The sequence below is a fragment of the Bison bison genome, unplaced genomic scaffold, assembly GCF_000754665.1.
Source record: "Bison bison bison isolate TAMUID 2011002044 unplaced genomic scaffold, Bison_UMD1.0 scf7180017864304, whole genome shotgun sequence".
NCBI classification, from domain to species: Eukaryota; Metazoa; Chordata; class Mammalia; order Artiodactyla; family Bovidae; genus Bison; species Bison bison.
Genome location: NW_011494876.1, coordinates 10983770 through 10995021, shown reverse-complemented (window position 1 = coordinate 10995021; position 11252 = coordinate 10983770). Strand labels below are relative to the sequence as shown.

At 47.8% G+C, this 11252-nt stretch overlaps 1 protein-coding gene across 1 annotated transcript in view; it reads left to right on the top strand.

The window, feature by feature from the left end:
* LOC104997263 overlaps nucleotides 1-11252 on the top strand; it is a 135600-nt gene that overhangs the window by 68974 nt on the left and 55374 nt on the right. The window contains exons 3-4 of the mRNA XM_010851932.1: nucleotides 5635-5745; nucleotides 9077-9196. Coding sequence (XP_010850234.1) covers nucleotides 5635-5745; nucleotides 9077-9196 — 231 coding nt within the window. The remainder of the gene's footprint in view (nucleotides 1-5634; nucleotides 5746-9076; nucleotides 9197-11252) is intronic.

The window sequence follows — 11252 nt, the reverse complement described above, 5'->3', positions numbered from 1 at the left end:
CAGAAGTACTGGAGTTTCAGCTTTAGCATCATTCCTTCCAAAGAAATCCCAGGGCTGATCTCCTTCAGAACGGACTGGTTGGATCTCCTTGCAGTCCAAGGGACTCTCAAGAGTCTTCTCCAACACCACAGTTCAAAAGCATCAGTTCTTTGGCACATATACACACACATATATATATCTGTGTGTGTCTGTGTGTGTGTATATGGAATATTCAGCACTGAAAAATAAATCTTGTCATTTGCAACAATATGGATGAAAATGGAGGGTATTATACTAGGTGATGTAAACCAGACAGAGAAAGACAAAATCTGCATATCATTTATATGAAATCTAAAAAAAGAGTATAAAAGTCATCATCAGGGTCTAGGAGCTGGGGAAATAAGGAGAAATTGGTAAAAAGTTACAAGATGTCCATCAGCAGATGAATGGATAAGAAAGCTGTGGTACATATACACAATGGAGTATTACTCAGCCATTAAAAAGAATACATTTGAATCAGTTCTAATGAGGTGGATGAAACTGGAGCCTATTATACAGAGTGAAGTAAGCCAGAAAGAAAAACACCAATACAGTATACTAACGCATATATATGGAATTTAGAAAGATGGTAACAATAACCCTGTATACGAGACAGCAAAAAAGACACCGATGTATAGAACAGTCTTTTGGACTCTGTGGGAGAGGGAGAGGGTGGGGAGATTTGGGAGAATGGCACTGAAATATGTATATCATATATGAAACGAGTCGCCAGTCCAGGTTCGATGCACAATACTGGATGCTTGGGGCTGGTGCACTGGGATGACCCAGAGGGATGGTATGGGGAGGGAGGAGGGAGGAGGGAGGAGGGTTCAGGATGGGGAACACATGTATACCTGTGGTGGATTCATTTCAATATATGGCAAAACCAATACAATATTGTAAAGTTAAAAAATAAAATTAAATTAAAAAAAATTCAGGTATAAAAGGAGTAAGTTCCGAGGATCAATGTCTAATGGTGACTCTAGTTGATAACACTGCATTGTATAATTGAAATATGGTAATAAAGTAGAATTTAAATGTCCTCTCCCGAAGATAGATAAAAAACAATTTAATTAATTAACGCTTTGTCAGCAAATACCTCTGTAAGGTTGTGGTTTCTCAAGATTTTAAGAGATTTGGCGGGGATAGTCTGGTGCTGAAGATTTTTACCTCTTATGTAATTGTCTTTTTTTTTTTTTTAATTGTACTTTATTTTGGGCTGTGCTGGGTCTTCACTGCATGGACTTTTCTCTAGTTGCAGCAAGCAGGAGCCACTCTCAAGTTGGGGTGAGCAGGCTTCTCATTGTGGTGGCTTCTCTTGCTGCTGAGCACAGGCTCCAGGACACGCAAGCTCCAGTCATCGCGGGTCCCAGGCTCTAGAGCACAGGCTCAATAGTGTGGCGCGTGGGCCTAGTTGCTCCACAGTATGTGGGATCTTCCCAGACCAGGGATCGAACCTGTGTCTCCTGCTTTGGCAGGCAGATTCTTTACCACTGAGCCACCAAGGAAGTTCTGTAATTGTCTTTATGTTTCTGCCTTCAGTAACATGTTTAGAGACATTTTTATCCCCCATGCTTTGTTCATTCATGTTTTCTCCTTGTTTAAATCTTTAGCTCATCCAGAATTTTGATATGAGGTGAGAAGTAGAATCTGGTTATATTTTGCCCAAAATTCAGCCAATTGTCTGAGTTTTCTTTAAGGTTTCCAAATGTTTCTACTGGTGTCCGGAGACACAGCCCAAACGGGGCCTCATTCAGCAGCCCAAAGCATCAAATGACCGCCAGTGGAATGACCACAGGCAATAAACAGGTTCCATCAAAAATTATGGAGGAGAGAGCCAAGTATTTTCCTTCTTAGAGTATTATCCAGAAAAGTATTTTGTCTCAAAACTGTAGCAGGGGGACAAATGCTATTAAAAAAATATCAGAGAAATATTTATTCTGAGCCAGTGGCAAGGTGTCAACTAAGAGAGATACAAAGATACAAATGCCAAGTGGGACTGAAAGGTTGATTTTCCTTCTCAAAGATCAAGAGTAACTTTCCTCATAAAAGCATGTAAATATTAATTTATTCAGATGGTAACTCTCGGTGCCAGGACAAAATGTCCATGGCTTTTCCACGGGTTAGAATTCTGAAAGCCTGGCTGACTTGCCAGCTCACCAGGTTGTTCACACAGCGCAATGGCTCCTTGGCTGACTTGAAAGAATCTCTAGGCCTAGAAAATACAGATCATGGGTGGTCGATTGTTGTTCTGACTGCGAGGATGGACGTGATGTCCAGAGAGTTGTGTTGATAGGTCTTCAGATGCCTGTCTCATAATCATTCTTCCTGTTTATCCTGGTTCCTTTATTCCTTGTTTTCAGAAACATCATGGCTGAGTGTTTGAGATAAGTCCAGTGAGCTCTAGATACAGCTCCCTCTGTCTCCTTTTATTCCCCCAGAATTTAGTGAGCATCTTTTATGTGCCAAGAACTGTGGTATACTTGGGGTACTCTGATGGAAAAGACAGATAGAAGCCTGGCCTCGTAGAGCTTATGTTTTAAAACAGGGGTTGGCGAATGAAAGCGCACTGTCCTACTGAATATTTCTGTAAGGTCCAGGAGCTAAAAAAAAGTGTTTTGAGTTTTTTGTTTTGTTTTGTTTTGTTTAATTTTTGAAGATTTTTTTAAGTCAAAAAGAGAGTGTTTTGTGACACATGAAAATTACATGAATTTCAATGTCTACAAGTAAAGTGTTGGAACACAGCCACACACATTCACTTATACATCGCACTCTTTCACACTAAAACGGCAGAGTGGAATCATTGCGACAGACATAGGGCCACAGAGCCTGAACTATTTTCTATCTGGCCCTTTACTGAAAAGGTTTGTTGTTCCAGAAGACAGACTAAACAGGAAAATAAGATGATTATAGACTAAGCAAGACACCCTGGAGCACATCGCTGGGGTGAGATGCAGGGAGGCACTGAGGGCCAGGGTCAGGGACGGCATCACTGGGGAAATGTGATTTGAACTGACACCCCAAGGAGGACAAAAATAGAGCTTGTGCAGAGCCATGAGGGAAACAAATTCCAGGCACATAGAAAGAGCAAATACAAAGACTCTGGGGCATGCAGGTTCAGAAAACCCACCTGTGCTGGGGCAGCTGGGAATGGGGGGAGAGGAGGCTGATGAGACAAGACCTGAGCAGCATCTGATCACTGGACCCACACGGGAGCAGGGTGGAAGCAGAGGGCAGCTGGCTCTTCCAGGAGTCCAGGAGAGGTGCAAAGTGGCTGAGACCAAAGTGGCAGGTGCAAACGCAGAGCCTGCCTAGAGTCAATATATATTTTGGAGATGGAGCCCACGAAACTCAGTGCTGGATTGCACGTGGGGAAAGGGAAAAGTTAAGGGTGGGGACTGGATAGCCGGCTTAAACCGCACAGGTGATGGCATCCTTGCTGAGATGGAGAGGACCAGAAGTTACAGCTTGTGCAGGAGTTGGCAGGAGGGTGGAGAACTTGCCTTTAAGAAGCCGAGGGAAAAATGGCAAATAGAGAATGGGCGCTGCTGCTGCTGCTGCTGCTAAGTCACTTCAGTCGTGTCTGACTCTGTGCGACCCCAGAAATGGCAGCCCGCCAGGCTCCGCCATCCCTGGGATTCTCCAGGCAAGAACACCGGAGTGGGTTGCCATTTCCTTCTCCAATGCATGAAAGTGAAAGGTGAAAGTGAAGTTGCATCTGACAAACATGTTTCAGTACCTTTTCTCTCTCATTATCTCCTCAAATCACACCCATCCATGCCTACTGTCCCCAGGCACCAAGCGGCCTTCCTAGAGGGAGGATGAGCTTTCACTACCAGAGGTCACCACACCTCATTATACGGGGCTCAGGAAAAGTGTTTCCTGCTCAACATGGAGTAGCTCTGGCCCCGTGAGAACCCACCTCCTGCTTCCAGCAAGAAAGCTCAGCTAGGAAACACCAGGGCAGTTAGGTAGACAGGAGAGCTCAACAGACTTGTGCGAGCCTTTGGACATGTTCGGGTCACTGAAAGACTATTCGCAAGATCACTGTCTGGAAACATTTGCACCAGACCCCCCATCTCCTGGGCAAGCCCCACTGTAAGTGTGCAAGCACAGTTACGCTATTTGTACCCCAGAGATTCTCTCTGCATTCTCTCAGGCTGTGAGGACCTCCCAAAATCAGGGTTTGGCTTCTTGTCTTTGTTTTAGTTTATTGAAGTGTAATTGATTTACAGTGCTGTGCTCATTTCTGCTGTACAGTAAAGTGATGCAGTTATGCATTCTTTTGCATATTCTTTTCCACTATGGTTTATCACAGGATACTGAACAGAGTATACTGTGTATACTGAGTGTATACAGTGTATACTGCTATACACTAGGACCTTACTGTTTATCCATTCTGTATATAACAGTCTGCATGAGCTAACCCCAGATTCCCAATCTGTCTGTCCCTCACCCCACCCCTGGGCAACCAGAAATCTGTTCTCTATGTCTGTGACTCTGTTTCTGTTTCATAGGTAAGTGCATGTGTACCATATTTTAGATTCTACATATAAATGATCACAATCAGTTTCATAGAGGTGTTTGCTAGCTCCCAAGGTCCAGTGGAAACCCAAAGACATTGAATCCCCACTCTCCCACTCCATGGCACTAAGTGAAGACATGCCAAGTCACTCTCAGGTGACTGTTGACAAAATGACAAAGTTCAAGGTTTTGTGCACGGCCACGGATACACCATCAGCCTCAATTCTAGAAGCTGGGTTCCTATACTGCCTTTCCCACCACCTTGCTGTCTGGGCGCTGATTGTTCCCTCTCTGATTCTCAGACTCCTCATCTGTGACTGGAAGGAGCTAATTCCCTATTTCAGAGGCATTTGCTGAGCACGGACAGGTGCTGTGCTGGGCCCCAGGGATATAGATCTTGGTAGACAGGTGCCTGCCCTCGAAGAGACTGGAGTGTACATTGGATCGGATGCGAGGCTCTCGGCTACAGTCAGCACTTCAGCTGCTCGACTCTGTGATCAGTGCTGAGCCCATTATGTGAATGACCTCATCTCCCTCAGCGACCCAACGAAGGAGGCATTCCTACCCCATTTTACCCATGGAGAAACCAAAGTTTAGAGAGAGTAAGTGACTCATCCTACAGGGTCACATACACAGCAACTAAGAAGTAAAGCCAGAACTCAGCGGCAGGCAGGCTGAATCCCAGTGCCCCCACTCTGTAACACTTGAGGGGCCTCTCAGTTGGGTACGGCATCCCGGAGGGGGCTCATCCTGATTGCCACGCTGAGTCTCAGCAAGCTGGTGAGGGAAGGGCCCTGGCTGCTTTGTCAGCTCTGACAGTTCCGTGCTCTGCTGTTTTCCTAGCCTCTCTGGACTTCAGATTCCCCAGAAGCAGCTCAGACGGCCCAGTTATAGGAAGAGCCTCAGAATCCATCAAGGCAGTTTACTTTGTTCTTATGGAAGGGGGAAACTGAGGCAGGAACCATGCAGACTTGGTCAAATTCTCCCCAAGAAGGAGCAGGAAGGCCATGCCAGGATCTCAGTGGGAGTCCAACCTCATGGGCACATTCTTCTCCATTCACATCTCAGACTTCATATTATCTTTTAATGCAGGAGGAAGCCAGGGCTCAGATGAAGGAATCAGCTTAACCAAAGTTTCCCAACCAGAAAGTAGCAAAATGAAGACTGGAAAGCATTTGTTGTTGGCGGCAACATGGAAAGCAGGTGAGAGCATAACCTTTGGAATAAGGTGGAGTGGGGTGTGGACCTTCCTGGTTCTGCGTCCTTGGGCCATGGACCTGACACCTGCCAGTGGGAACGATTACAAGGTACCCTTGTCAGGCCAAGCGACACAAAGTGTTGAGCACACCACCTGAGAAGCAGCAAGCCTTGCAAGTATCTGCTGAGAACCTACTATTCCAAGCGCTTCTGTTGTTCTTAACAGCTTGCTGGGGAGGTCTTACTATCTCACTTTTCAGATGAGCATTTTGTAGTAAGTCACATGCTCCAATTGTTCAGCTGTTACCTGGGGAAGGCAGGATTCAAACCGGTGCGGTGAGGCCGCAGACACCCAACACTCTCCTCTGCCAAACTACTCTGTCTTCACCTGCTTTGAGTGTGGTAGTAAAACAAGACTCAGTCTGGAAAGCACAGGAGGCGTTTTTTCATCATAGAACAAAGCTGTCCTTTGGAACAAGTCCATGGGGATGAGGAGGGAAAGGAGCCATGGTGGGTGGGTCATTCTGTGCAGGGAGAGCAGAAGCAGCCTCCCAGGCCTGCCAGAGGACTGGATGTAACCAAGCAGGACCCTATGGGGCCTTCCCTGGACAGACCCCTCCCCCATATCCTCTGCTTCAGCTCCTCTCTGAAGTACTCAGATAAAAATAGTACCTGATGCAAATTTCCTGAGTTTTTCAGATGCTGAAGCCTAAAGTGGGGAAGTTGGGATGAACATCCCTCTTAGGGGTGAGGAATCTGTCAGGAATAATATTTTAGTCCCATAACTGTACATATAACTGATTCCATACAGTAATCATATGCAGTAGGTACCAGCATTATTCCTATTATATAAGGAGGAGGAGCTAAATCACAGAGAGTTTCAGTGACGTATCCAAGGTCACACAGGTGAATTATCACAGACCTGGTATCTGAACCCAGGCAGACCAGACCGGAATCCAAAACTCCAATCAATGTGGTATCTATAAGGTGGTCCAAAGAGATGAAGTGACTTACCTACAAGATATGGAGCCAAGGCTTAGAATTCAGCCTGTGGTCTTAACAACAAACCACGATGGGTTTAGAGCTTTGAGTCAGCTGGTCTGGTCTGGACCCTGCACTGAATGGCCGTTGCCCTTGCTGGTCTCCCCACCCCTCCACGGCGCACCTTCCCGTTCCCACCACAGGACAGGCTAACTCTTCCTTCCCAACCTCTAAGCCCTGCTGTCCTTCAGCTTGGTATGAATACACCATCCTCTGTGCCTGGATCACCTCTACTCTCCCTTCAAGACTGAACTTAAATCCCCCTCCAGCTTGACTTTCCAAACCTGCTGTTTGTGCCCTACCTGCTCGCACACAAATCAGACCAGTTCCCCCATCTCTGCACACATCATAGTCATGCTGGTGGGAATGGCCATCCCCTGTCCCTCTCCCAGGCTGTCAGTTCCAAGAGGGAAGGGATGAGCTCTGTACTGGGCATGTCAACACATTTTTAGTGATATGAATCTAAGGGGTGGAGGGACCTGCAGCGGCCCCAGTATACACCAGGCTGAGGATTCATAATTATTGCTTTCAGTCCCTTGAGAGTACCCCACTCTTCCTCACCACTGGCCTTCGCACATACTGTACCCTGTCCTCCTTTTCACTCTAGTGTCTTGTCCCTGAGCCTGGGTCAGGTTGCCCTATTTTAAGCTCTCTCAATCCACGTAGTTTTCCTCTAAAGACATTGTTCCCAGTGATCCCTGGACCCCCTGGAGCTCCTTTAAGCCCTTTCAGGGAGTTTGTGAGACCAAAACTGTTTTTCTAAATTATTAAGAAAATACAGTGTACCTGAAACTGACACAATGTTATGTCAGTTTTATCTCCATTTTAAAAATCATACAAAGAAAATAATAATAGTAGGTGCTCAATAAACAGCCAGAAAATGAGTGACACCAGCCCAGTGATGGGTCCGAGGGTCAGTGCACACGCCCGAGACAAGCCCTACCTCAGCAGGGGCAGTGGCTGGGGGAGGACTCCTCCCGGGAGAGACGAGAGGAGGAGGCCTGGAGGCAACTGGACCCCTGGGACGGGGCACCCACTGGGCAAAATCTTCAGGCCCAGTACAGCCCTATAAATGTACAGCCTCCCACTTGGCTCTGCATTTTTCCAATTTCTTGCAAGTGCATCTGGAACACATTAGAAAGGGGTCAGACTGGTTTGGAAAATGTTTGGGTAACTCTGGACGTGGGAGGTGGAGCTGGAAACCTGTGGGGAAGAACATGACCCCCAGACAGAGTTCACAGTTATGGCTGGAGAGCCGCTCGCCCGTCCGCCTGCCCGCCCAGGACAAGCTCCCGGTCGCCCCCTCTCACGCCCTGCCCATCATGGGGGGCCTCTGGCTCCACTTTCATCCCTCAGAGACCCCCTTGCAGAGTGGCTGTGGTAAGGAGACATCCCTCCATGCCCCCCACGTCTTTCTCCTGTTGCTTCTGCCGACCCAAACCACAAACTCAGCCCAGGCCCTGTTCCATGAATAGCAATGGCAGTGACAGTAATCGGAACCCGTAAGTCACTTCCCATCTGTGGGGCCCTCGTGTCCCAGGTGAGGGGCTTCACGCACATCTTAGCCTTTGAATAAACCCCCCAACCATATGCATTCCCGTTCTCACATCTCAGGTAAGGAAACTGAGGTGCAGGAAGACGACCCGACTCTCTCAAGGCTATAAAGCTGAGACTCAGACCCGAGTTGCCCAGCGCCGGTTTGTCGCGTGCCCCCCATGGCACACTGGCATCCCAGGAACCTAAAAGGATTCTCTAGAAGCCAGTTCCTCTTCTCCCGAATCAAGGAGGTGCAGGGACAGTTTAAAGGAGGGGCTTAAAAGCAAGGGAAAGCGTCTTATCCGTGGCACCTGGTTACCCATACCAATCAGCTGTTTTAAATTAGCCTCCCCTGCTCTTGGCTGCAGCTCCCGATCAGGTCTCCAACACCGCCTTCTCCACGCGTTATCTTGGGGTGAGCGACTACCATGGACTCGAAACCCACTTCCTCAGCCCACCCTAGCCCTCGGAAGATGGGGGCGCTTCAGAATAGAGAGACATTAATTTTCTAAGACCAACTCCTTTCTCCCGGACCATCTGAGAAATCCAGGGCTAAGTAATGTTCAAGGCATTCACGGGAGACAGGTAACCAGCCTGGCCCCAGAGCAGAGAGGAGGCTGGCCAGGGGTGCTGCCTTGCTCATGGCTCGTGTTGAAGGACAGCAGAGCCCTCGAGCTGGTGGCAGTTTACAGAGGGCACAGATGGAAGCCGGGAAAGGCCTCGTCCGCAGTCATTTCAGCCCAGCCTCTCCTCTGTCTAGACCTGTGCTGTCCTATGCTGCAGCTGCCAGCTGCCTATGACTCCAAAAAGCGGCTAATCTGCATCCGGGTGTCCTGGCCAAGAGACACTCCCGACCTTGAAGACTTGGCACAGGAGAAATGTGAGTCATTGCAATAGTAATTTTTGCATTGATTTCATGTTGAAATAACAAATATTTGATATATGGGGTTAAATATATTATCAGAAGTAATTTCACCTTCTTGCTGTTTCTAATGGGCTATCCTACAATTGTAAATTACCCAGGGGGTTGGCATATTTCTGTTTGACAGCACCACCTTTGATACAGGGCACAGCCCCATCTGGGGTTTCCTTCCTCCCCATTCCCCCGCAGTTCAGTCGCCCACAGCCCCTCTCTCCCTTGAAGCCTGCCCCTCCTTGTCCAGGGCACTCTGGGGCTCCCCATGACAGGTCAGATCAAGCCTCAGCCACTCTCCCCAGCCTTCCAGGCCACCTGGTTGACTGACCCTGTCCTGATCTCAGCTGATGACCCCAGAAGCCGTCTCCATCTTCCTTTCATCCCCTCTGTGTCCTGGCACACTTCTGGAGCCCCAGGTGGAGAACCACCCTCCTCCTGCCCCCGCTCCTTCTGGTCTTTTGCTTCTGAAGTTGGCAGGTAATTGTTCCTTCCCTTCTCTTTAATGAGCTCCTGGCTCCTGGAGTGCAAGGAACATGGGCCTGGGCTTGCCCTCCGTCTAGAACCAGTTGCTACCTGACCTCAGCCGCATCACCCCAGCGCAGATGCCCAACAGGAGTGTTGGGCCCACCGAGCCTGGCCTCTCCCCCTGAGCTGCACCCCCGTGAGCACTGATACCAGGGCAGAGCCAGGCATCTGGGTGCTCCCTGTTCCCACTGCTCCTCCCCTCCCAGAGCCCTCCTGCTGGAGGGTATCTCCCTGACTTCCCTTCCTCAAGAATTCAGACTCTGTCTTCTGCAGAACCCCACTCCAACCACACAGGCTTCCCTCCCATCAGCTCAACCAAGTGCACACTTCTGCTTTTAGAACTCCAAAAGCAGAAAGAAAAGGGGGCAGAAAGACGCCCCTGTGATCTATAGGCCTTTGATACTCACCAAGCACATTTGCTTGTAGCCTTTAATCCCTGCAATCAAGCCCATGTAACGATGAAGCTGAGGCTCAGAGGGATAAAGGAGTGCGCTCAGGACCGTATGGAGGCAGGCTCTGAAGCTGCCGTTGGTATTACTCTCTTTTATGACTGAGTAGTAGTCCTCTGTGCGCATGTACGTGTGTGTGTGTGTTTATGATATACACATACATACCACGTGTTTATCCATTCGTCTTTGTTGGACATGTAGGTTGTTTCATGTCTTGGCTATTGTAAACAGTGCTGCTATGAACATTGAGCTGCATGTTATCTTTTTGAGTTAAGAGCTTTCTTCAGATATATGCCCTAGAGTGAGATAATTGTATCATATAGTAACTCTAGTTTCTTAAGGAATCTCCATATTGGTTTTCCATAGTGGCTACACCAGTTTACATTCCCAGCAACAGTGTAGGAGGGTTCCCTTTTCTCTCTAGCATTTATTATTTGTAGACATTTTGACGATGGCCATACTGACTGGTGTGAGGTGGCGGTGGCGGTGGTGGTTGGAGTTTGAGCAAACTCTGGGAGATAGTGCAAGACGGGTAAGCCTGGTGTGCTGCAGTCCGTGGGGTTGCAAAGAGCTGGACACAACTTAGCAACTGAACAACAACGATTCTGCCTGGTGTGAGGTGGAACCTCATTGTGGTTTCCGTTTCTCTAATAATTAAAGATGTTGAGCATCTTTTCATGTGCCTGTTGCCATCTGTATGTCGTCTTGGGAGAAATGTCTATTTAGGTCTTCTGCCCACTCTTTGACTGGGACCTTTGTTTTTATTTTATTTTATTTTTATTTAATTAATTTTATTTTATTTTTAAACTTTACATAATTGTATTAGTTTTGCCAATATCAAAATGAATCTACCACAGGTATACATGTGTTCCCCATCCTGAACCCTCCTCCCTCCTCCCTCCCCATACCATCCCTCTGGGTCGTCCCAGTGCACCAGCCCCAAGCATCCAGTATCGTGCATTGAACCTGGACTGGCATCTCATTTCATACATGATATTTTACATGTTTCAATGCCATTCTCCCAAATCTTCCCACCCTCTCCCTCT